Here is a 27433-nt window from a genome sequence, read left to right on the forward strand (position 1 = left end):
ATGATGAGGGGTGTGGTTATGTGGGTGTGATGCGATGGGATGTTTGTGTCATGTGATGTTTGTGATTGTGATGTATGATAACGTGCGGTGTTGTCTGTGTGATTATCAGACAGATGTACAGTGTGTGTGAATGTGACGAAATGTTTGTGATTGTGATGTGTAGTGGTTCTTGTCTTACCTCAGTTGACTTCTGTTGTCGCCTTTTGGCGTAATTGGCAACCGCTTGAAAGAAATTTCTGTATCTGGTTTCACGTGGTCTTTCCTCCCCATTGGTCATTCTTCCTTAGTCTGCTTCCCAGCCCTCTTTGCACCCCGCCCCTAGCCATACTTAGCCCTGTTCTGTTACTTTCCAGTTTCCCTTGGTGATCTTTTTCAGATGTATTATTTCATCTTCCTATGGCTTCTTTTATTATTTGTATTAGTTATTGTGATCATAGTAATGCTGCCTAACAAACCACTTTTAAACTCAGTGGCATGCAACAGCAAGTATTTATTCTCTTATTCACAGGTTTGCAGAATCTCTGTGTTCAGGTTATGTAGGCTGGGCTTGCCTGGGGGGCTGGGCTGCAGAATCCACTCAGACCTGCTCCACGTGTGTTCTTTATGCAACTCAGGAAAAAAGGACAGTGTTTACCAGGGCATGTTCTTCTCTTGGTGGATCACCAGAGTACAAGATAATCATAAAAACCTCTGCTCCCAAGTATACTAATGTTACAGATGCCTGAGCTTAACATTAATTATACCCACAGTTAGAGGGCAAGGCAAAATTAGATGGCAAAAAATGTGAATGTCTAATCCTGTTAGAGGTGGGTGAAGAATTGGGACTAAGATTTCAATCTGCATCATGAGGAAACATGCCTCTCTATCCTGGTGAATGTCTTTTAGTCCACAGTTCTCTTTTGTCTGTTAATATTGTTTTTCGGGTTTTGTTACAGTATTTTCCAGGAATTTCATTTTACAACCCCTTCCCTTTATGTCTTTATACTTCAGGTCTGTCTTATAAAGAGCATATTGCTGGGCTTTCCCCCCTTCTATCCTGTTTGACTTATTTTAATAGGTGAGTTTAATTCATTTACGTTTATTGTGGTTGCTGATAAAAATTTGCTTTATTTTCTATTATGCCACCTTTTTATTTGAGCAGGTTTACCTTATCCCCTTTTCTTACCCCCTTTTTTCTCTTTGGTTTCCTATCCTTGAATTTTTAACATGCATGTTTATCAAAACACAAACTAAATAAGATTTTAGAACACTTGAGCTCCAAACTATCCACCCATTTCTTTTCTTATCTGCTATATTGCTTTCCTCTAATTTTAATTACCTGAAATTAGTAGTATTTCATTTGCCCATGATATACAGTTGACCTTTGAACAGTATGGGGATGTGAATCCCCTCCCCTTCTTTTTCAGTCAAAAATCCAAGTAGAACTTTACAGTTGGCTCTGTGTATCATAGATTCTGCAACTGCAGATTCAACCAACCTCAGATTGTGTAGTAGTACTGTAATATGATTGATTGAGAGCAAACCTGTGTATCAGTGGACTCAGGCAGTTCAAACCCATGTTGTTCAAGGGCCTACTCTGTGTGTATGTGTGTGTATTTAAAATTATGGGAAAGTAGAGAGAATGTAACAAATGACATAAAATTTGCTGTCATGATATCCTTACTCCCATGTTCATTGAAGCATTATTGAAATAGCCAAGATATGGAAACATCTTTCTATTAACAGATGAATGGATAAAGAAAATGTGGCATATACATACATTGGAATATTACTCAGCCTTAAGAAAAAAGTAAATCTTGTCATTTGTGACGACATGGATGAACCTTTAGGACATTGTGAAATAAGTAAAAGAAGCCAGTTGCAGGACAAATACTACACAGTTCTTTTTTTTTTTTCTTTACACAGTTCTTTTATATGAGCTATCAAAAATAAAATTCTTTCATATGAGCTATCAAAAATAATCAGATTCAAAGAAACAGAGTAGAATGGTTATTGCCAGGGGCTGGGAGAGAGGGAAATGGGAAATTGGTTTCCAGTGAGTGCAAAGTTTCGGTTATGTAAGATGAATATACTTTGGAGACCTGTATGACATAGTACCTATATTTTTAAAATGGTATTATGCACTTTAAAATATGTTGAGAGTAGGTCTCATGTTCAGTGTTGTTACTGAAAAAACTAAACAGCACAAGGAAATTTTTGGAGGTGATGGATATGTTTAGTACGTTGGTCACGGTATTGGTATCATAGATACATATGTCCAGACTCATCAGGACATATACACTAATCTTGTGCAGTTTTTTGTGAATCAGTTATACCTCAATAAAGGAAAAAAAAACCTACAAAAATTTACTGTCTTAACCATTTTCAAGTCTTCTTGAAACCACTTTCAAGTTCAGTGGCATTATATCCACATTGCTATGCCACCATCACCACTGTCCACCCATAGAACTTTTTTATCTTGTGAAACAGAAACTCTGTACCTATTAAATAATAAGTCCCCGTTCCTAACATTCCCCCAGTTCCAGGCAACCACGATTCTACTTTCTGTCTCTGTGAATTTGACGTTACCTCATTATGTACTCTGTATACCAGATCATACAGTATTTGTCCATTTGTGACTATTTTAACTTAGCATCTCTTTAAGGTTCATCCATGTTAAATCATGTGTCAGAATTTCCATCCTTTTTAAGGCTGAATAGTATTTCATTGATTGTACATACCATGTTTTGTTTATCCATTCCTCTGTTAATGAACAGTTGGATTGTTTCTATCTTTTGACTATTGCAAATAATGCTGCTACAAACATGAGTATACAAATACCTGTTGTATACTTTCAGTTCTTTTGGATATATATCCACAAGTGGAATTTATGGATTGTATATTAATTCTGTTCTTAATTTTTGTGACTGCCATACTGTTTTCCCTAGGGGCTATGCCAGTTTATCAACATATTTTCTGAGCACCTACTAACAGGAGCAAAACAGACAAAAATAAATCCCTGTTTTCATGTATTTTATGAGGGGATGGACAACATGCATGATAAATTATATAATTTGTTAGTGATAATGGACTTTGGAAAAACATAGAAATGGTGTGAGGGATATTAGGAGTATATCCCAGGCATAATGCTTCTCAAAATTTATTATAATTGAATGTTTTTTTTCTGTTTTTATTTCTTTTCTGTCATACAGCACAAGGATTAGTCTCCTCTCTTGTATATGATTTTTTTTTACCATAGATGATAAATTAATGTCATGTGACAGTGTCACTGTGACATGAGTATAGTTCTCATTTCAAATGAGTATGGGAATTCTAAATTGCAACTCTTATTTACCTCAGTTGTCCAGATAGATAAGAAATGGAATAGCTGGACTTTTAATGCAGATCTCTTTCACTCCAAGTTTGGGGTTCCTGAAAATCTGAATGTTTTCTGACTCAGCTTTATATCTGTCACTGCATTAGGCCTATACCTTTATGCTCACAAAAGATATTTGGGGAGGAGATCTTATGTGAACATGACTATTTTTATCCCCTTTGTTTCTAGACTCTTGGTGTTTCTATTGGTTCAACATGAGTTGCTGAGTCTGAGTTGTCTTCCAAACTCCTGCTATCTCAGTATCTCTGGGCAGTGACTCCAGGGACTGTGAATTAGAAGCAAGGAAGTCAGTTGTTTGGGCCTATATTAGTTCTCTATTACTGTATCATAAGGTAACTCAAAATTTAGTGGCTTAAACAACAATAAACACATTATCTCAGCTTTTGTGGGAAGTGGGGAGGGTATTCTGGCTCAGGTATTTCATGAAGTTGCAGTCAGTTGTTGGCAGAGCTGCAGTCATCAGAAGGCTAATGGGGATTGGAGGATTTGCTTCTAAGATGGCTGGCAAATTGGTGTTGGTGGCTGGCACAGGCCTCTCCCTAGGGCTGGTTGAATATCTTCATGTCATGGTAGCTGGCTTCTTCCAAAGTACATGATCCAAAAATGTGCAAGACAGAAACAACAATGTCTTTTATGACCTAACCTTGGAAGTCACACATTGTCATTCTGCAATATCCTATTGGTTAGACAGGTCAACTCTATTCAGTGTGGGAGGGGTGTATGAGAAACATGAATACCAGAAGATAGTGATCCCTGGGGGCACCTTGAAGCTGGTTCCCATAGGGATAGGGATGCAGTGAGAAGACATGAGGTAAATTGAATTTATATCATAAACCCACAGGTCCTGGCTCCACAAAGATAAGACAGATCTGTGATGTAAGGAGAAAGAAGCATGAAGAGCAGGTATCTGTTATGGAAGGAGACCTCCTGATCTGAGACCTTCCCCACCAGCTGGGGAGTCCTGAGATAGAGTGGACCCTGGAATTGCTAGACCTGCACCCTATCTTAACCCCTCTGTATGGATTGTGGAAGGACTGAACGACATTTTAACCTTCAGAGATCAACAGTAGCAGTGTGACAATGAAGCGTTTGACTCGGAGGATGGAAAGGACAGGTGAGGTGGCTCAGAGATGGGCAGAATTTAGGAGAGAGGATGTAAAAAGAGAAGTTCAGTACTCCTACCAAGAAATTACACAAGTTATTGACTGTTGTCATGTTTTATTTTGTTTTATAATTTTGCTGTACCAGGTCTTAGTTGAGGCATTTGGGATCTAGTTCTCTGACCATGGATTAACCCTGGGCCCCCTGCTTTGGGACCATGGAGCCACTTGACCACCAGGGAGGTCCCTTTGTCGATGGTTTTTATTCACTTGATAAGTGCTTTTTAAATAAATTTTTCATGTAATTTATATTTCTCTTAAATACATTTTGATTTTTTTTAAAGTGCTGTTAAATATATAACTATAAACAAAAGTTTCAAAAAAAAAAGAAACACAAAAGTTTCCTGTTCCATTCCTTCCCATACCCTCTGCCCACTAGCCATCAGCAACTACTTGGAACATTTTTTTTCTGGATATTCTGGTATTCAGCTCTGCTTTCCTGAATAACATCCTCATACTGCTAATGTTTTATTTCTGTTTTAAATATTTCCTATTGACTTTTGACAGTGGAGGTGGAGGTGTTTTCTGCCTAACCCCTTCCTCATCACCCTCTCCCCATCCTGACTCCCACCCACTGTTCTTTCCCTTCTTTCTAATATGGTGTTTTGTTGGAGGTTGAAGGTTGACCAGTGTCAGGATCTATATGCATTTTCTTTTGAGCTAGTCAGTTTTCCCAGCAAGAAGTCCTAGGCAGATTGAGGAGTGTAAGCTGGAACACTGGGAGGCAAACAAAGGGAAAAAGTTGAGTGGAGTACCTCATCTTTCAATCTGACAACTTTCACTTAATTCCCTTATTTTCTCTACATTGCTTCAACCCCACCTTATATTTAGTTCCTTGTTTTTCAGCCCCATCCCAATCTCCTGCTTGCAGAAGTAACTAGTGCCTCTGTTCCTGAGGCTTTCAAGTGTTCTGCCATGGTTTCCCCAACCTGAAGCTCAGTTAAGCTTCACCCTTCTCTAAGTTAGAAACCAGTCGTCTGTCTGCTCTCTAGCTTTCAAAATTTTGTTGACATCTCTCTCTTTTTTTTTTTTTTAACTTTTATTTGCATTTATTTTTTGCGGCATTTATTCCCGGGCCATAAGTTTGTGTTTCTTCAGTTTCTTCTGGGATATCTTTTTCTTCTGTGCAACCTTGTCTTCTGGTTTAGGAACAATCCATTCTTTTTCAGTAAGGATCATCTCAGTGTGGCAGGGAGAGCTCATGTGTGGGTTGATCCAACCATGAGCTCTATAATTCCTGTGCTGCATCTTGGGGGCTTTGTTCACCTGGATGTGCTCAATGATCAGAGAATCTACATCTAACCCCTTAAGTTCAGCATTACTCTCTGCATTTTTGAGCATGTGCACTAAAAATTGAGCACTCTTTTTGGACCACTGATCCTGCGTCCAGCCCCACTGTTTGGCCTACGCACACCTACCAAGTCCACTGTTGTAACAACGGAATGGCACACATTGCTTCTTTAAAGTGACCTCCTTCAGATACTTGGTGGCTTTTCTGATATGCATACCGTTTAATGGCCTGGGCAGTTTCACGAGTGTTCTTAAAGTAAACACAAAGATTTGAACCTCTTGATTTGCATGATTTTGTGGGGTTTTCTGGGTCGAGTGAATAGACCACCATTTTTAGAGGTCACCTGAGGCTGCTTACTGGAAAAGGAAGTGTTGACATTTCTTATCTGTCAAAGTCTTCTATATTCTTTGTCCTTGTGAGATTTTTTTCTTTTGTTTCTTTAATTTTGCTTGTGTTTCAGAGAGAACAGAAATAAATACAAGCGTTCAGTCTTTGATTTCTAACCTGAAGGACCTGATTTTTTTAGGGTAAAAAATGTCAATTAAGTTATTTTAAAATGTCTTTAGAATTATAACTGTATTTCATTTCATCATATGAATATTCCACAGTGCCTATAACCTGTATATGATTAAAGCTTTTCCACATTCTTTATAGTACTTCATAAATAATTTAATTCTTAAATCTCTGTTTATTTATTATTATGTACTTAATATGTCTCCTATTAGGAATAGGATCCTTATATCAGGATCCTATGGAAATAGATTCATTGGGCACCCTAGACTTAGCCCTCTAGAAATTCCCATAGAATTCTATAGGATTAAATTATAAGCCATCTGTGTACATTGCAGTGTGTCTGTAGCCTGGTGGTGGTGAATATTTCTCAAAGCTCTGAGAGTCGTTACAGGTAATCTTGTAGCTGATGTTGAAGATTTCTGTAGTCCTTTATCTGGAGCTTTAAAGTAAATAGGTTTTTATTTCTTTTTCCTCAGCTTGGCATTCTCCAGACTCTGCCCTTTTCCAGGAAGAAGAGGATATGGCCAGTTCTCTTGTATGTTTTAAGCATGTATTTGTTTCCTGTATTATTTTACAACCAATTGCAATGAGTTACCTTAATCTACCAGTAAGTTGGAAAAAAATGAGTCAAAAATCATGGTAAGGAGAAACACAGCTAGAAGATCAGAACCATGGGAGATGTGAGATATGGCTATGCATAAACAGGTCCATACAGGGTTGTAAAACTTGAGTTCAAATTTGAATATGATCTGGAGAAGCAAAAGCAAACTGAAACATAAAGTTCATCTGATAGCTTACACTGTTTTTGAGGAAAAAACTTATAATTCAGGAAAGAAAAAAACTTTTCATTGACACCCAGATCAAAAAGAAATCCAAAACAATTCCATAATTCTAATGATTTTAAGCTCAGTTTACTAAAAGTCTTTCTTGGTCATAGGTTAAAATTAGAATTATATGGCAGAGTAATTTGAATACTTCTTTAAAATCTAATATTTTCTTCAGTTGAGATTTTTAAAGTTGAACTATAATATATACTAATATTCTATGACAAAATGTTTTGTAGTTCTGATATCCATAGCTCTTCATGTTTTTTTTTATGGTCTCAAAAGATAACAGTATTCTTCATATTTTTACAAAATGACTCATTTTCCTCTACTGTTGATTCTTTTTGTTTCCAACTCTGGAATCCCTCACGCTCTTATATTTTAAATATTTCCCACTTTACTGGCTCTTTTTTTCTCAGCTCGTATCTTTTCCATCTTGAAACACACATATGCACTTCTATTGACCGTATGATCATGTGACTCATCCAGTTATTTCTCCTTTTGGCAGAGTGATTTTTCTGGGCCTAGACAGAGTTGGGTTCAAATCTTGGCTGAGGGACTTACTAAGTGTATGATTATGGGCAAGTTTCTTTATCTCTTTGGCCTTAGTTATGTCATCTGTAAATGTAGATAATGTACCTATTCCATAGGAATATTGGGAGGGCTAAATGCACAAGTAAGTGCTCCATAAATGATAAATATTGTTAATAATTATTATCTATATCACTTTCTTTTGTTAACTGTATTCATTGGCCTACTTTTTTAGTTTATCATATAAAACTGATAAAAGAGAAGATGCCTTATTCATGTTCACAAAAGTAATCCTTTTCTTCAATAAACCTGCCATAAACACTGTAATAAGGCAAAACTGTAAACACTTTTTGTAACATAAAAGTATATTGAACTTTCCAGGTGGTCCAGTAGTTAAGACTCCACCTTTCACTGTGGCAGGTGTAGGTTCAATCCCTGGTTGGGGTACTGAGGTCCCATATGCCTCAGCATGTGGCCAAAAATTAAAAAGAAAACAACTAATAATTCTTAAAAATCAGTAATTAAGAATATAAATAATTGGGTGAAGAACATGAGCAAGCAGTTGGAAAAAATGCAAGTGGCCAGTAAATACTTTAAAATATAAAAATGTCACAAACAGACTGTCAGATTTGTATAGATAGATATTTTTTTTAGATGTATTTTGAGTTCATGGGTAATGATTATCCTTTAGAGGATTCCAAATAGTTCTTTGTGAGTTTTCTTTAGAAAGTAAAAACCTGGAGTTAACGAGTGGGGATCTACATATAGGATACTCTAAGCTTTCAAAAAATTTATGTAGTTCCTCTCAGATGCCAGAGTCAGACGTTTTGGTCTGGATTATCAACTAGAAATGGACTGCCTATGTTTCTGGACATGTAGACCTAAATTCATTCTAGAATATGGTTAAAATTATATTCCATGGCTGCTTTTATTTATATTTGAATAGACTACATAGCAGGTAAAAAAATCTTCTACAGCAATAAGTATAATAGCTTTATTGAGTACCTATTATGTATTAGTTATTTTGTGCTATAAACTTTACATAGCTTATTTCCTGTAATCATTACCAGAAGCTTGTGAAGTCGATATTATTTTAATTTTCACAGAAAAAGGAAATGAAGCACAGAGATTAAGAAACTTTCATAACTTCATGCATGAAGTATATAATAAAGAGGATTCAAACCCACTTAGCCTGACTCTAGGACCACCCTCTTATGATACCGTACAAATGGAAATCCAACTCCTAAGTGAAGAAATGTAAATTTTGCCAATTGACTGTTCATATTATTTGTCCATTTTATGTTGTTAATCCTTTTTCTACTTGAAATTAAGGAATTTTAAGAATGCCTGTTTCAGCATTAGGATTTATGCAGGTATCTTCTAATTTGTCAGTTACATATTATCATGCATCTTTTATCGTATATAAACTTTAAATTTGAATAGTTATATCTAGCCTATGACAGGTATGACATACAATAAGAATTCAATCAAAATTAATATGCAACATTAATTTTTATTGTTGTTAAACTTGGGGGACATTTATTTCTACTTTCCTATATCACCAATCCTGTATATGAGTGGTTAAATCTTATCTCCTCAGGAAATTGAGTGACTGTTATATTTTATGGAGAACTTCAATCTTTGGTCACAACATTAAGAGCTCTTGGTTTTGGTCTCATAAGCCCTCTTTGAAATGACCTGTGCAACATTAATGAAGTCTTCTTTCATGAGTTGCCAATGTTGTCTTTTCTAAGATATCCTTCTTAATATTATAATATAGGGATAGTTTCTTTTCAAACCTTTGTTTTTCATATTTAGTCTTTGATCCACATGGAATTTAATTTTGTAATTGGCCCAAGGTAGGAATTGGCTGCTAATTATATCAGTAAAATTATTTTTGCATGTAGGAGACCAGTTGTTCCAATACTGTTTGTTAAATAAATACTTCCTTTGTGATGCCACTTTTACCATATACATGCTTAATCATTTCTAGGCTATTTACTTTTTGAAGGTTTATTTATTTATTTATGGCTGCGCTGGGCCGTCATTGCTGTGCTCGGGCTTCTTAGTTGTGGCAAGCGGGGGCTACTCTTTGTTTCGGTACTAGGGCTTCTCATTGCAGTGGCTTCTCTTGTTGCTGAGCTCAGGCTCTGGAGCAGGCAGGCTTCAGTTGTTGTGGTATGTGGGCTCAGTAGTTGTGCATAGACTTAGTTGCTCCCTAGCATGTAGGATCTTCCCTGGACCAGGGATCAAATGCATGTCCCCTCTGTTGGCAGGTGGCTTCTTTACCACTGAGCCACCAGGGAAGCCCATTTCTAGGCTCTTTATTCTGTTTCTTTAATCTATTTGTCTACATCTATACCAATACTATACTCTGTGTGTGTATATGTGTTTACATTGTTTTAATTACTTTATAATAACCCTGTTTGATTGACAGGGATCTGCACAGTGTTCTAGTTTTTAAGAAATTTCTCAGCTACTTTGGGACCTGTGTGCTTCTCTTTGAATTTTAAAATCAGTTTATTTCCTATCTAAGGAAAAAAAGCCGTTGGGATTTTAATTGGAATTGCAAAGAATTATAGACTACAGACCTTCCTGACTTACATCTGTTAAACCCATCATAATTTTAAAACATTATAAATTGAAAATATATATAATAATATTTAATACATCTAACCTTATGTTTCCACAAGTTCAGCAATGGAAAGTAATCAAGACTTTATGTGAAACCACCCATTATGGATACAAGGCTTTTTGGAAAGCCCTTTGGAATTTATTGCAAAGTTTGTAAGCAAAGGAATAAAAATGGTGGTGGCTCAGGTTACCAAATCATGTGATACATGTTTACAGAATAATCCTAGAACAGCGTCACCCCCTCCTCCACTAGTTAGACCCATTCAACACCAAGGAAGCAACGTGGAGGAAAATTGGCAAATTAATTTTAATAAGATGCCCAAGTCCAGAAGATGCAATTATTTATTAGTAGTGGAAGACACATTCACTGGATGAATAGAAACTTTCCCCACACGGACAGAACAGGTCTCGGAGGTAACAAAAAACTTGCTTTAGGAGATAATCCCACATTTCAGATTATCTCAGTTTATATAAAGTGATACTGAACCTGCCTTTACCTCTAAAATTACTCAACAAGTAGCTGAAAGCTTGGGGATAAAATATTCCCTTCAAGCAGCATGGAGACCCCAATCCTTTGTGGAAAAAATGAGCAATATTTTGAAGCAAACTATAGCCAGATTCCCACCTCCAGGGAAGAATTTGGCTATAGTTCCAAATTCCACTTCAGTATTCTTGCCTGGAGAATCCCATGGACAGAGGAGCCGGTGGGCTACAGTCCATAGGGTCACAAAGAGTCAGACATGACTGAGGGACTTAGCCTGCACATCCAACCTACCAAACGTCATAGCTTAGTTTAGCCTACCCTAAGTGTGCTCAGAACACTTATATTGGCTTATAGTTGTGTAAAATCATCTAACACAAAGCCTGTTTTATAGTAAAGTGTTGAATATCACATGTGATTTATTGAATACTGTAGTGAAAATGAAAAACAGAATGGCTGAGTAGGTACAGAATAGTTGCAAGAGTTTATTGGTTGTTTACCTTTGTGGTCATCTGGCTGACTGGGAGCTATGGCTTGCTGCCATTGCCCAGCATCACCAGAGAATATTCTACTACATATAGCTAACATTAGAAAAGATAAAAAATTTGAGCTATCTACATTTTCTTCACTTTCTCTCCGTTGTAAAGTTGAAAATTTATAAGTCAAACTATTGTACATTAGGGACTATCTGTAATCAGAGAATAATTGAAACATTTTTTTCTATCACAAAGATGTTTCATTTTAAGAAAATCCACTAATATAATTTATCCTATTCAAGAAAAAATATAATCAGCTCCATAGAACTGCTAATTTTTCTTAAATCAGAATGTGAGACTTTTAGGAGGATATATTTATAAAATAGAAGTAAAAGGATACTTCCTTAACATGATATTTTAAAAAATCATTCTACGTACATAATAAGCTAAAAGCCAGAATCATATTTACTGTGAAAAATGCGACATATTCCTACTAAAGTCAGGAATGTTACCACATTTATTTACTAAAATTCTGTATACATATAGGGCTTCCCTCATAGTTCAGTCAGTAAAAAATCTTCCTGCAATGTAGATCTGGGGTTGGATTCCTGGGTTGGGAAGATCCTCTGGAGAAGGAAATGGCAACCTACTCCAGTATTCTCTCCTGGAGAATCCCATGGACAGAGGGTCCTGGCAGGCTACAGTCTGTGGGGTTGCAAGAGTTGGACATGACTTAGCGACTACACCACCACCACCACTATATACATATAGAAAAGAGAAAAAAGATAAAAGTTGGGAAGGTGCATACAAAATTATTATTTCTAGAGGATACATTTATGTGTGTGTATACCTGAAGATGAAACAAGAGAATTCAAAACAGTATGGACACAAAATTAATATGCAAAAATTAATAGCATTTCTATGTATTAATACAAACCACAACCAGTTCAGAAATAAAATGGAAGCTGGGAATTCCCTGGCAGTACTGTGGTTAAGACTCAGCACTTTCATTGCCATGGTCAAAATTCAATCCCTGGTTGGGGAACTAAGATCCTGAAAACCCTGTGGGGCAGCCAAAAAATATATAAATTTTAAAAATGAATAAAATAAAATGGAAGAAAGATGTTAAGAGTAATAACAAAATCCTAAAGGAAAAAAAGATGTATATGGGAGAAAGAAACCTTTAAAACATTACTGAGACCTAGAAGAGGGTTTGAGTAAATTTTTAATATATACTTTTTAAAAATAAAATTGTCATTATTAAATCAATATGAATTCTCTTTAATCTTCAGATTTATTGAAATCTCAGATATTCTAAATACGCCTTTTAGAATAAGGCAGTTCTGTTCAAGCTGAGTGTAGAAGACATTTGGAAAATAAAAATGTATATAATATCCAAGAAAAAAACATGAAAAAATACTGTGTGTTATGCTCCAAGTTTTAGAAAGAATAACATTTATTTAATATTTGTACAACTTTAAGGAAAAAATATCCTTTTACCAAAAGTTGCCAGTCAGCATATACACCATAGAATTGATACGTAATTACCTTTATGCCTTCACTGTAAACTTTATTTTTGAAAAAGATTTATCATATTAAGTATCTTAAAAATGAAGGAGAAGGAGACTGCTGTGATTACCATTACTCCTGGAAATGTTAAGGCTTCCTGTCAGGGCTAGGGTGATTCTCATCTTTTTCTTGGTTCTGTCTGATAGGAAAAGGAACAAAAATTTAATGAAACAAACTAAATTTATGTTTTTTGACAATCCCCTTTGTTCCTTGCTCCAAAGATGGAATTATTGGCATATAAACATGTAAACAGCATCAATATCTTAGGAAAATAGACTGTTATAAAGCACTGATTCATCACTGTATACAGTTAGAAATTAACCCATATTTACTTTTGTTACTTCTTTTACAGTTTCTGTCAAGTCTTTTTGGATATGAAATTTATGCTCATACACTAGTTAGTGGGAAAAATGTTCTAATGGTATTTACTAGAGGTAGTGAAAAATACGGTTTTTCTTGTTCCCTGTTTTTTTAATGGCTCATATTCCATGAAAAGTGAAACTGTTAGTTGAGACCTTATGGACCAGACTCCTCTATCCTTAAAATTCTCTGGGCAAGAGTACTGGAGTGGGTAGCCATTCCTTCTCCAGAGGATCTTCCTGGCCCAGGGATCGAACCCAGATCTCCTGCATTATAGGTGCATTCTTTACTGTCTGAGCCACGAAGGAAGCCCTATAAGGGTTATTTATTCCTCAACATTTATTAAATGGTTACTGGGTGCTAGGTTCAGTTCTGCGTTTTTCACATTTTTTTGGTCTCATTTAGTCCTCATAACACCCCTTTGAGGAAAATGCCGCTTTACAGATGAGGTTCAAATTTGGCTATTTGTTGAGTTTACACAATTCGTTAAAAAAAGAAAAAGAAAAAAGAAAAAAATTTTTTTGGCTATGCCGAGAGGCTTATGGGAATCTTAGTTCCCTGATCAGGGATTGAACCTGGGCCAAGGCAGTGAAAGAACCAAGTCCTAACCACTGGACTTCCAGGGAATTCCCACAAAATTAGTAAATTTTGAGGCCAGGATTTGAACTCATGATGTTGGATTCTACAGCCTGTTGACTAGTAAAAATATCTAAATCCGGTTTCATTTTGAGAGCTTACTTCTTTGAAAAATTTTCAATCAACTATGTGTTAAATCAGGTTTCTTTTCAGCTTTTCTGCTTCTTATCTGAGTAGAACAACAGGTCTTTATCCTTACGCAGGTTGCCTTTGTGGACTTTGGGCTGTGCTTTGGGCTGCAGATCGCGTGGTCTTGACACAGGCTGTGGCATGGGCTCCTAGCTCCTCCAGGTTGTGTTCATTCAGGTGAACGGGCAGCAGCTTCCTGGGGCAAGCTCTTCACTTGCCTGATCACTGGAGTACATGGACCGAGTCAAAGGGTGTGTTAAAATACAAATTCAACTTGAGTGCATTTTGAAGATCTTCAGTTCAGTTCAGTTCAGTTGCTCAGTCGTGTCCGACTCTTTGCGACCCCGTGAATTACAGCACGCCAGACCTCCCTGTCCATCACCAACTCCCAAAGTTCACTCAAACTCACGTCCATCGAGTTGGTGATGCCATCCAGCCATCTCATTCTCTGTCGTCCCCTTCTCCTCCTGCCCCCAATCCTTCCCAATGAGTCAACTCTTCGCATGGGGTGGCCATAGTACTGGAGTTTCAGCTTTAGCATCATTCCTTCCAAAGAAATCCCAGGGCTGATCTCCTTTAGAATGGACTGGTTGGATTTCCTTGCAGTCCAAGGGACTCTCAACAGTCTTCTCCAACACCACAGTTCAAAAGCATCAATTCTTTGGCGCTCAGCCTTCTTCACAGTCCAACTCTCACATCCATACATGACCACTGGAAAAACCATAGCCTTGACTAGACGGACCTTTGTTGGCAAAGTAATGTCTGTGCTTTTCAATACACTATGTAGGTTGGTCATAACTTTTCTTCCAAGGAGTAAGCGTCTTTTAATTTCATGGCTGCAGTCACCATCTGCAGTGATTTTGGAACCCCCAAAAATAAAGTCTGACACTGTTTCCTCATCTATTTCCCATGAAGTGATGGGACCAGATGCCATGATGTTCGTTTTCTCCATGTTGAGCTTTAAGCCAACTTTTTCACTCTCTTCTTTCACTTTCATCAAGAGGCTTTTTAGTTCCTCTTCACTTGAAGATCTTACTGGCTTTATTTCATGATTCATGAGTCAGAGAACTTCCAATCTAGCAGATATACAGGAACTTTGAGGAGCTATACCAAGTTAATTTTACATGCAGAGGGAGAGGGGCAAGGAAGTTACAATAGCAAAGAGCAGATTGGTCCTGGCCCGATTACTTTCCCTTAGGGGATGATAGGGTCTATCAGACAGATTACTTCACTAATGATCATCAGGTGATTTCTGCTTGACTAGTTTAATAGTCTAGTTCTAGCAGAGGCTGAAACTAATTAAGTCTCAGTTTGGTGATGTGAGGCTTAGCATGAGTGACTCCATTTTTGGCCCTGTTGTCTTATTTTTAACAGGTGTAAGCATTTTTCTCATGAAAAAGTATTGGGTTTTGTCAAGTGATTTTTCTGCAGCTGTTGAGATGATCATATGAATTTGTTTTTTATTCTGTCCGCATTGTGTATTACATTAGTTTATTTTCAGATGTTAAATCAGCATTCCTGGGATAAATCCCACTTGGTAATGGTTTGTAACCCTTTACATATGTATATATATTTTGTTTGCTTTTAACAAGCAGTTTCAAGTTCACAGCAAAGTTGAGAGGAAGGTACAGAGGTTCTCCATATACCTCTTGCCTCCACATGTGCATAGCCTCCCCCATTATCAACATCCCCCATCAGAGTGGTACAGTTGTTACAATTGATGGTCCTATATTGACATATCATGATCACCCAATGTCCAATAGTTTACATTCAGACTCACTCTTGGTGTTGTACAATCTATGAATTTGGACAAATGTAAGTACATGTATATATATGTGTGTGTATAAATATGGGTGCTTGCCTGGTAGCTCATTGGTAAAGAGTGGTGTGTGTGTGTGTGTGTATATATATATATATGCCTGCAACGCAGGAGACCAGGGTTTGATTCCTCTGTCCGGAAGATCTCCTGGAGAGGGGAATGGCAACCCACTCCAGTATTCTTGTCTGGAAAATTCCCTTGACAGAGGAGCCTGGTGGGCTACAGTTTATGGGTCACCAAGGGTCGGAAGTGACTGAGCAACTAACATATACACACACATATATACATGTATCCATCATTATAGTATCATACAGAATATTTTCACTGACCTAAAAATCCTCTGTGCTCTGTCTACTCATTTCTTTCCTCTCCTCCAATGTCTGGTATCCACTAATCTTCTTACTGTTTCTATTTATAGTTTTGCCTTTTCCAATATGTCGTATAGTGGAATCATACTGTAGATAGCCTTTTCAGCTCAGCTTCTTTCACTTAGTTACATGCATTTAAGATTCCTCCATGTCTTTTCATGGCTTGATAGCACATTTCTTTTTAGCAGAGTAATATTCCTTTATCTGGGTGTACCACCATTTATTTACCCGTTTACCTTCTGTCTTTATTACTTCGCTACTATTCCCATGTCCTCTTTCTTATTAGAACACACAACTGCTTGGACAGGTTCTGAGCCTGTGAATCATATCTGTGTCATCTATTTCACAGCCTAGTACAAATCAGTGACAACTGTTTCCAGCTTCCTGCAAAATAAATGATGAATTAATAAGTTTGCTGATTCAGTAATAACACATTCCTACAGGGTATTTCTATTATGGTATATCTTCTCCCACAATATAAATACAAAATTAAGTATTTAGAAATTAGAAAACTTAATATATGGTATCTGATCCCTGGATACTATCTAAATGAGTTCTTGCATGTTTTGACCACAGTGTTTAGCTTTGATGACTTCAAATTGTGTTTTAACAGGAAACAGTGACATTTAAGGATGTGGCCGTGGACCTCACCCAGGAGGAATGGCAGCAAATGAAACCTGCTCAGAGGAATTTGTACCGTGATGTGATGCTGGAGAACTACAGCAACCTAGTCACAGTGGGTAAGGGTAGCTTTGCAGTCTTACACAGAATTCTGTTTTTGAAATACGTGAAGACTTCAACTTGCCATATGTCTTTAACTAGCATTTCCTTTCTTCATATGATTGTATGTGCTAGTCTTTAGAGTAAATGCTAATTATTTTGTGTCATTGTGAAAGTTCCTCCATCATCTTTCATAGGCCCTCCAGTCCCAAGGACTCAACCCAAGATCTGGATGGTTGTCTCCAGCATTAACATTCAGGTCCTTTGCTGTCTCTCAAAATAGGTTGTCAAGTCACCAAACCAGATGTGATCTTCAAGTTGGAGCAGGAAGAGGAGCCATGGGTGGTAGAAGAAGAAATGCTTGGGAGGCCCTGTCCAGGTGAATAAGTGAAAAGGCAGGTCTGAATGAGAAAGCCACATAGCAGTTGTTCAGGAGGTTGATGCCATTTCACATTTTCCAAGATTTGCTTAAGTCTTCCAGAATGACAGAAGATATGAATGCCTTGAATTATGGTGACATTCCTAGATACTATTCTTATGTTGCAGCTCTCTTCCTTTTTTCAAATTTTGAATACTAAAACTTCCTAGCTCATTTACAGCCTTACTTTCAGGATTAGTGTCCCTTTCTATGATCCTTAAGCTTTCTCATTCCTTTGTAGTCACAGGTTTTCTTTTTTGTGTGTTCAGTATTTGAGTTAAATTCCCTTTCATTTCTTTTCTTCTTTCTATTTTGAAAAGCTTCAGATTTGTTTTGTAACAATACTCACACTTTCTGTTGAACTTCACAACTCTAACAATCCAATATAGCTTGAAAGTCTCTGATTTACAGTTTGTTACCTCCTCCTTGCTTATTCACACCTTTCATTCCTTTAATTTTTTTGAAATATAATATATGCATCCTTGGTTGAAAAATATTAACAATCCAAAAGGTAACATTAACAAGTGAGTCTCTCTCTTACCCTTCACATTCAGTCCCTTTTTTTTCCAAGTTAAGTACACTTTTTTTTTCAGAGTCGTGCTGACTATTCTTGTTTATTTCACTATGTGAATTTTATTTTTTAATTTATTTTTTGTTTATTGGTGTTTTTTATTCTCAGGTGGAACAGTTTATTAAAGGAATTAAGGAATTTTTTTTTTTTTGGTCTGTGCTGGGTCTTTGTTATTATGCGGGCTTTCCTCTAATTTCAGCAAACAGGGGCTTGCTTCTCTTCTTTGGTGTGCACGGGCTTCTCATTGTGGTGGCTTCTCTTGTTGCAGAGCACCGGCTCTAGGGCACTCAGGCTTCAGTAGCTGTGGTTCTTGGATTCTAGAGCACAGTCTCAATAGTTGTGACGCACGGGTTTAGTTGCTCAACAGCATGTGGGATTTTCTCAGATCAGGGATCTGACCCATATCTCCTGCATTAGCATGTGGATCTTTACCAACTGAGCCACCAGGGAAGCCCCTTCACTGTATAAATTTTAGATTTAACTATCTATTTCCAGGGAAAGACCTGTTGGATTTTTTTGCTGGGAATGTGTCAGAAGTATAAATGAACTTTCAGTGAGCTGACATCTTTATACTGTCAAGGTTTTCTATCCAAGATCGTGTTCTCTGTCTTTGTTCGGATCTGCCTGTTTTGTACCCTTCAGAAATGCTTTCCAAGGTTTCCTTTATACCTTTTGTAAATTTCTTGCTAAGTTTATACCTAAGTAATAGACAAGAGAAAAAAAGCAATGCTAACGGAATTGGAAAGTACCCTATAAAACCATCTTTATTTACAGATGATAAGATGATATCCCTTAAAACACAAGAGAATCAACTTCAACAAACTTAAAGAGAATTCAGTGATATGGTAAGGTATCAAATTAACAAGTAAAAATCAGTTGTTTTCATGTATACTTGAACAACCAGGTAGAAGATATAAGGAAAAGGAAACCACATTAATAGTTGTAACAATATAGATAAAGTACTATTCTGGACATGGGCATAAAACAATAAAAAAAAAAAAAACAAAGTCCTGTCTTCAGGGAGCTTATAATTTAGTGGGAACTAGAGTTCCTGAGATTTTGAAATTAAGAAAATATCTTTAAAAAAAAAACCTTTATATTTAGTTGATAGTTGGCTATGTATAAAATTCTTAGGCCACACTGTCTTCTCTAGAGGTTTTTGTAGACAGTTCCCTGAAGACTTTAGATAGTCCTCTACTGCTTCTTGGACTTGAATGTTGCTTGGAGAAATCTGAAGCCTGATTGTTTTCCTTCATACATGACTTGATTTGTTTGTCTGGATGCCCATAGGTTTGTTTTTCTTTAAAGCTTTAGAACTTTATGAGGCTTATTGATCAGTCAATATCAGTTTTTCCTTTCAGCTTTTATACTCATATATTTTGGTTCTTGTAGTGTCATATAGACCTGAATACCTGTCATTCCTCATCCTTGAATAAGGATTTTTTCTGCTGGACCCACTGTTTACTGAAAAAGTGTTGGAGATTGTCCAGAAAAATACTCTGAGCTAGTAGGAAGCCTCTGTTGCTTGTATCAACTTCCTTTGTCACACAGAGTTTTGTGTTAAGAGTTGGTTTATCCTTTACTTCTTCTGAATCAGAGATTATCAGTTGCATGCTTTCTCTAACATTCAATTTCTCTTCTACCTTCCTATGTCAATATCCTGCTTATATGAGAATAATAGCATTTGCATCTCTGCAGATATTTGCATCTATTTAGTTCTGTCTTTCCTACCTTTTGACAGGGCCAGAACAAGATGATTATGTTCCACCAGGCAGACTTAACACATCCAGATTCCATTGTTGTAAAAAATGACTCATTCATTCTGTCCACAGGGTGTGCCTTCTGTTTTGGAGAACTCTGTTCACCATGCTTTCTCTCTGAGACAAGAAATAACAGCCACTGTTTCTTGGTTTCTTTCCTACCTATTTCTGTCTATCCTCTGACTTTCCTTATACTTTGGAATTGCAGTTTAGCTGCCTTTTAGTATAACTGAACACATATTTCTTTTTCTGTTTATTCTTCATGTTTGCAGAGAGGAGAGAAGATAGAGATGTTTAATTCCACCATGTTGAAACAGGAACGTCTCTTCTGTATTTGATCCTAGGGATCACCCTTCTTAGAAATGTCTTCTTTACTCTTCTCTAAAGGATTCTGATTTCTCCTCCATTTGTTTATTTTTTCTTATTTCCTTATGAACTGTGTTTTATATAATTCCTCTTCTCCAGCCCTCAAGAACATTATTGAAACTAGTTCTAAATTACATATGGACTCCTTTTTCCTTTATGTACCTTCATGATGTAGATGTGTTCCTGCCTTCAAATCAGTATGTAACTCCGGACTTTAAATTCATCCCTTTTTTCTCAGCCCCACTCTTCTCCCTGCCTTTCAAGTACCTAAATCCTCCATTGTGTGTGTGTGTGTGTGTGTGTATGTGTATGTGTTTGTGCTGCATGGCATGCAGGATCTTAGTTCCCTGGCCAGGGATCAAACTTGCACCCCCTGCAGTGGAAGTACAGAGTCTTAACCACTGAACTGCCAGGGAAGTCCCCCCACTTTAGCAAATTTCTGAAATGTTATCAATGGAGCAGTAGGAGAAATATTCAAAAGTAATAATTTTTGGTCCTCCGTTTTAGAAGTTTGGAAAGTTGATGAACAGATGAAGAAGCAACAGGAAACCCTTGTGAGGAATGTCACATCCATCTCCAAGAAAACTCTGATTAAGGAAAATGCCCTTGAATATAAAAATGTTGCAAAAGTATTTCCTCTGGACTCAAACATTGTTACTTCAAGACAAAAGTTCTTCGAATGTGACTCACTTGATAAGGATTTTGAACATAGTTTAGACTTATTTAGTTATGAGAAAGGCTTTATAAAAAAGAAAAGTTATGAATGTAATAAGTATGGGAAACCATTTTACCATTGCTCATCCCATGTCATAACCCCCTTTAAGTGTAATCAGTGTGGACAGGACTTTAGTCATAGATTTGACCTCATTAGACACGAGAGAAGTCATGCTGGAGAGAAACCCTATGAATGTAAGGAATGTGGAAAAGCTTTCAGTAGGAAGGAAAATCTTATTACACATCAAAAAATTCATACTGGGGAAAAACCATATAAGTGTAATGAATGTGGAAAAGCTTTCATTCAGATGTCAAACCTTATTAGACACCAGAGAATTCATACTGGAGAGAAACCTTATGCATGTAAGGATTGTTGGAAGGCCTTCAGCCAGAAATCAAATCTCATTGAACATGAGAGAATTCATACTGGAGAAAAACCCTATGAATGTAAGGAATGTGGAAAAGCCTTCAGCCAGAAGCAAAATCTTATTGAACACGAGAAAATTCATACTGGTGAGAAACCTTATGCATGTAATGAATGTGGTAGAGCTTTTTCTCGGATGTCATCTGTTAATCTACATATGAGAAGTCACACAGGGGAGAAACCCTATAAATGTAATAAATGTGGAAAAGCCTTCTCTCAGTGCTCAGTATTTATTATACATATGAGAAGTCATACAGGTGAGAAACCCTATGTATGTAGTGAATGTGGAAAAGCATTCTCTCAAAGTTCATCCCTTACTGTACACATGAGAAATCATACAGCTGAGAAACCTTATGAATGTAATGAATGTGGAAAAGCCTTCAGCCGGAAAGAAAATCTCATTACACATCAGAAAATCCATACTGGAGAAAAACCTTATGAATGTAATGAATGTGGGAAAGCTTTCATTCAGATGTCAAACCTCATCCGACACCAGAGAATTCATACTGGTGAAAAACCCTATGCATGTACGGTATGTGGAAAAGCCTTTAGTCAGAAATCAAATCTCACGGAACATGAAAAAATTCATACTGGAGAGAAACCCTATCATTGTAATCAATGTGGAAAAGCTTTCAGTCAGAGACAAAACCTCCTTGAACATGAAAAAATTCATACTGGAGAGAAACCATTTAAATGTAATGAGTGCGGTAAAGCTTTTTCTCGAATCTCATCCCTTACTCTTCATGTTAGAAGTCATACAGGGGAGAAACCGTATGAATGTAATAAATGTGGAAAAGCCTTCTCTCAATGCTCATTACTTATTATACATATGAGAATTCACACTGGTGAGAAACCCTATGAATGTAATGAATGTGGAAAAGCATTCTCTCAAAGAGCATCCCTTTCTATACATAAGAGAGGTCATACAGGTGAGAAACGCCGAGTGTACTAAATGAATAAGACTTTCTTTTAAACTCAACCCAAGCTTTACTTAACTTTAAAATATCTTGGCATAATCTCAAAAAATGAACAAGATTCTTACGAAAAGATTGTAAAGCTTTATTGAAGGGCAAAAGATTGGAGTAAAGGAGAGAATGTAGATGGAAAAACCCAATATTATAAAATGTTCTTCCCAACTTAATCTGTAGACCTGCTAGAGTTCCAAACATCTAACAGGAATTTTCTAGGATCTTTATAAAATGATTCTAAACCTTATAAATAAAAGTCTATGGATTGCTAAGATAATATTGAAAAAGAACAGATAGGACATACCTTCTACCGTATACTACATGTATAGGGAAGTTATGGTCATTTAATAGTGTGTAATATTAGTACATTAATAGGTAGATAGAAAAGTTTTACAGAATAGAATGCCTAGAAATAAACCTGTAAATATATGCGAAGTTGTATATTAGGCATGACATCATGAATCAGTAGGAGGAACAGCCTAGTCAATAAAAATAGTTGGAGTACTTGAATCTCCATACTGGGGAAAATAAAATTACATACAACCTTACAACATATAAAGAAACAGAATTCCAGAGGATTTGAACACTGAAATGTGAACAGCCAAACTCTGAACTTCTTGGAAGGAAATAACAGGATGCTGTCTGTGACTTTGAGGCAGGGAAACATTTTTTAAAAGGACCCTGTAGTTTCTTTTCTGGATATACACCCTAAAGAAATTCACAACTATGCATAAGAAATATATATATCTGATAGAAAACAACCTATATATTGAAGGGCTAATGAATAAAATGTGATATTAAAATAATGGAATAGTATACAGCAGTTAAAAGTAATGAACTTGGTCTGTATTGTGTAACATGGGTTGTTATCTAAAATAATATTGAGTGGAAAAAACTTAAGATCTAGATGAAGCATACTGTAAAATAACATTCATGTAAATTGGAGTGAAATCATCCACAAAGGATAGAACTATGTTTTTATTACTGAAATATGTATGTAAAACTATTTTAAATGGATTAAAAAACACATTAAATTATTGATAGTGTTATCTCTGGCAGGAGATTAGGATTCAGGGTGTTGATCGAAGGGGGCTTTTAGCTTTACTTGTAATTTTTATGCCTTAAAAAGAGATGAATAGCATATAAAATGAATCTTAAAAGTTAATGATACATGATGGTGATAATGGATGTCTTAATATCGTTTTTGTACTTCACAGAATTTATGGGTTAGGGTATGACAGTGCATAGAGGAAAGTATTAGATTCATGTGCTCTATCAGATGCTGAACTGTTTTGTCAAAAATGTTTCCAGAAAATTAGTAATTAAAAGTGATAATCCTGTTTACTATTTAATATGAAATTAGCATGTCTCATCAGTCTTATGCTTTTTTTTTCACATTCTTTATTTAGGACTTAATTTTCAACCAATTATATCTTAGATTCAAGAAGCATGTAATTATTTGTTAAAAATTTGAAAATAAGAGGGCAATGTGACAAATCAAATGTGATTTTTATTTAGAATTTTAGGGTATCATGATCTAATGATCCCTACTCTCTCAGTGTGTCTTGTTTTATTTGACCATTTGTTGAGTTCATAACTAATGAGTTAGTAATATGATTAGAGTCATTATGGAGAGAAAAAAATCTTCAGAAAATAACTCTGCAATATTAGTCTTCTTACTCTGTACATTTCCATACAACCAGCATAAGCATTATAATCATTAATTATTACAATATTTTGAAACAAGAAAACCTTTTATTTTCTTGAGATAGCCTTAAGCAATTATGTAAAATTGCTTCACTCTTAATCTACAGATCATTTTATTTCTTCTACAACCTTTGATTTATGTACCTGTCTAGTTTTGGTTGAAAGCAGTATGTGGTCTAAGACCCTGAGCAGTAATAACAGTTCCTCTGAAAGGATCTCATTCTCTGTTAAACAATAAGTGAATCAGCCCTTCAGGTGTTTTTTTAATTGTACCATCTCTGCGGTATTACTTGATGCACAGAAAACCATTAGTGTCTTTTTAAAAAGGTGATTATGATTGGGAATGTTGTTCAAAAGAAATCTTTAGCTTTGAATGTTTGAATGTCAGTTGCATTTATTGGAAGCTAATTTTACAAAATTAAATCATTCTTAGACTATGAAGTACAAGCATGACTAAGCTCAGTTTTACTTCAATAGTCATTTTTGAAGACTGACAGTGACTTAGAATTATAAATAGCAGGCACTGATATTTATGAAATCAGCACTTTCGCAAAACTGAAATATCTAAATGTGTTGTCACTTCATAATCTCTTCTTTCATGGGTTTTGTGGTAAGTCCAATTTTGCAAGCACACTTTTTTGTAGACTTTTTATTTTTATTTTTATTTTTTTTTTATGTTTTTGAAAGTAGTGAGTTTATTTTAAAACATTGCATCAAGTTTGAATTTCAGCAAAGCCATGTCTTCATTATATGCTGATTTTGGCAAAGAGCACAGACTTGCATACATCAAATGATATGATAAAGTAACTTAAAGTAAAATGTGTTTGCTTTCAGTAATGTGGAACCAAATTACAATAGTAGTGCGGAGCTAAAGCACAATATACATGTCTTCTGGCTGATGTAGGGCATAATGTTTCTTGTCTTCTAAGAAGTTCTCAAAATTAATATTTAAAAAATTGATCCTTTTGTCTGATACTTATGGTATTCACTGGAATAGAGGCATAGAAAAGATTCTCTCTGCTTAGATTAATGCACTCATACAATAAGCTGAAACAAAAATGTCAAATATGTCAGAGATAGTGGCATTCATGATCATAAGTTGTTTTAAAAGGGGAAACTTAGTTCCAATCTATTTTAAAAGTTAATTAAAAGTCTGAGTTCTTTGCAAAAGGATGTCATTTTAAACTTATTTGCCACCCCACTTCCATAACATACATATACATATTTCTCCAGGACAAGCAGCTTAGCAACATGATTGCATGAAAGTAAAGCAAGAAATTTTGTGGTTAAGCAAGAAACTTTTCAACTGAATACATCTTTTTTTTTGTGTGTGTGTGGGAGATCATCTGTTCTGGTCACTGAAATATGCAAAGAAAGGCTACATTTAGAAGCCTAGAAAACCTGTGATTCAGTACATAGAACTTTTTTAAACTTTTAACTACAAAGGAATGGGAATGTTATAAATACCACAGGAAATTACAATGTATGACATATCATAAACATTAACTGCAACTACTTTTTAGTCACAATAATCTCACATTAAAAAGGTACATACTTTTGTTCACTAAAATTAATGAGGCAATTTGGGAACAAGAGACAAATTCTCACTCGCCTTTTAAAATTATTCAATGTAGAGATACAGATATAATTAAACTGCAATAATAATACCAAAAAAGGGAACAGGTGCTTGCTTTTTAAAATCACTGAAGTACATAAAATGCCTTAGCAGACAGCAATAGTATTCCATGACACCTACTTAAAATTTCATGTTCATTTCCTATTTTCCTCATCACAATGTTAACATTTTAATTATGTATTCATTTTAACTGTTTGCATGTGAAAGTACCAACTAATCAATTATTTCAACATTAAGCCTACTTCTTTTGAAGCCATGATAATTTTGATATTTTATAAAAAGCAGTAGAGACTCCTTTTTTAGGATGCTTAAGGCAGAATATTTAAGATTCATGCTTGCTGCTTTGCCTGAGCTTCTGCTTCCTTTGAACCAGGTGGGGCTGTCAAACCTAAAAAGGCATACACCGCATTATTTTCTCTGGCTTCAAAGAAGGCATCATAATCCCCACGATACTGGCTTTCATTGAAAATCTGAGGTGGCAGGGGGTATCCTGTGGCTGGTCGATTGTTTTCAGGTACATTTTCTCTCATCCACTTCCGATTTTCTTCATTGGCTGCAATATCTTTTTCTTCAAATCCTATTTTGTTAGCTTCTAAGAAACCAAGCACATCTTGCTGTTTTTTCTTAATCGCCATGGAGCCAGAGGAAGATGCAATATACACACGGATCACCATCTTGGGAACAGCTCCTGTCTTTTGTAGACTTTTTAAAAAGTACTTTTCAAAGTTTATGTTTTACACACACAACAAAATCTGTATAAATATTTTTGGTTGCAAAATTTTGGGGGGATCTAAACTCATTTTTCACTCTGATTTTCTTCTTCATGCTTCTTTATTTGGCTCATATCTCACTTTTTTTCTGTTCCATTCTTTACATAGCTTTGGAGTCAACAGAAATTTTTTAAATTTCCCTTACACTCATAACAACCACCTTAGGTGCCTTTGTAGCCTGTCCCACTAAGAGTGGCTGTGCTGATTGGGTGAGGTATAGTGCCTGAGAGTAAACCTGAATCTCAAGTCTAGAAAGGCTGTTTTACTGTATGTCAACAAGAACATGATCTTGTCTTTCTTAATTAATTTTTTTCCTATCCTGAAGAGTAGAAATAAGGTCTAAGTGACTGAGATAACATATTTAAAAAATCAATCAAATCACAATAAATCCCTCTCCACTTGGATACACATGAACTGTTACTGCCTGATAATTTCGATTTCAGACTTAATTTGAAGTTTGCTGATTTGAAAGATAAGGAAAAGAGAGATAAAGGAAAACTACACTTTTGTGGAGAGCACCAGCTGGATGGTCACCACTTACTAAAAATGCAGCAGACTAAGGAGAAATGTTTGGGAGTAAAGATAGGAGGATGGAATTGAGTTATATTGTGGACATTCTTTTACCTGTAATTTGCCAGAGGCAGATCTTGAGATGAGATTTCCTACACAAGTGATTTATTAAGGAAGTGCTCCTAGAGAGAGTGGTAAAGGCATGAAGGAAGTGGGACAGGAAAGAAGTTAAGGGCATCATCTCCAGCTGTAGTCCTGCCATCTGTCATTTCAGCCAGATCACTAAGGGAATTCTAGAATGTAAGCTCTTCCTTATACTCCCCTCTCTCTGTGCTAACTGCTGAAAATCTTTGCTGACAACTCACCACTGAGTTCCTCTGTAAGAATTGCCCTTGGATGCAGAGAGCTGCATCATGCATGGCTACACTGCCTCCCCAAGGGGAATTTAGAGCAAGAACAAAGAGCCCTCCGAGTCCTAGCACTCCCTGAGAGTTTGCAACCCTGTCACAGTTCAACTTCACCTTCCACCCAATTCTGCTTCATTTCAGATTCTGTCTCCCAGGGAACCTGACCTAAGATGGGGACAACAGCAAGTCTCAAACTGAAACAAAAATTTTAAATTCATTTATAAATAAACTCATCACATGTTAACATAATAACATTTTATGAAAAGTATATTTGAAAACAATGACAATTATATAA

At 36.1% G+C, this 27433-nt stretch overlaps 3 protein-coding genes, 1 non-coding gene and 1 pseudogene across 4 annotated transcripts in view; 1 reads left to right on the forward strand and 4 right to left on the reverse strand.

Moving 5' to 3' along the window:
* The window catches only part of LOC120872609 (zinc finger protein 383-like), a 261148-nt gene that overhangs the window by 133451 nt on the left and 100264 nt on the right, over positions 1 to 27433 (reverse strand). The gene's annotated exons all lie outside the window — the stretch shown is intronic.
* ZNF568 (zinc finger protein 568) lies at positions 16 to 22064 on the forward strand. Its single transcript, XM_040252952.1, is given in 7 exon segments — positions 16 to 1057; positions 4218 to 4490; positions 6817 to 6875; positions 16781 to 16907; positions 17171 to 17266; positions 20510 to 21891; positions 21893 to 22064. Coding segments are annotated over 6 exon segments (1779 nt in total). The 5' UTR covers positions 16 to 1057; positions 4218 to 4456; the 3' UTR covers positions 21974 to 22064.
* On the reverse strand, positions 5572 to 6198 carry LOC120872582 (annotated as a pseudogene).
* Positions 9280 to 9395, reverse strand: LOC120873406. Its single transcript, XR_005723474.1, has one exon. It is a non-coding gene; the product is annotated as a small nucleolar RNA SNORA25 (small nucleolar RNA).
* On the reverse strand, positions 25149 to 26149 carry LOC120872592 (SH3 domain-binding glutamic acid-rich-like protein). The gene has a single exon (XM_040253096.1). The coding sequence runs from the start codon at positions 26123 to 26125 to the stop codon at positions 25781 to 25783; it is 345 nt and encodes a 114-aa protein (XP_040109030.1). The 5' UTR covers positions 26126 to 26149; the 3' UTR covers positions 25149 to 25780.

The sequence above is a fragment of the Oryx dammah genome, unplaced genomic scaffold, assembly GCF_014754425.2.
Source record: "Oryx dammah isolate SB20612 unplaced genomic scaffold, SCBI_Odam_1.1 HiC_scaffold_13, whole genome shotgun sequence".
NCBI classification, from domain to species: domain Eukaryota; kingdom Metazoa; phylum Chordata; class Mammalia; order Artiodactyla; family Bovidae; genus Oryx; species Oryx dammah.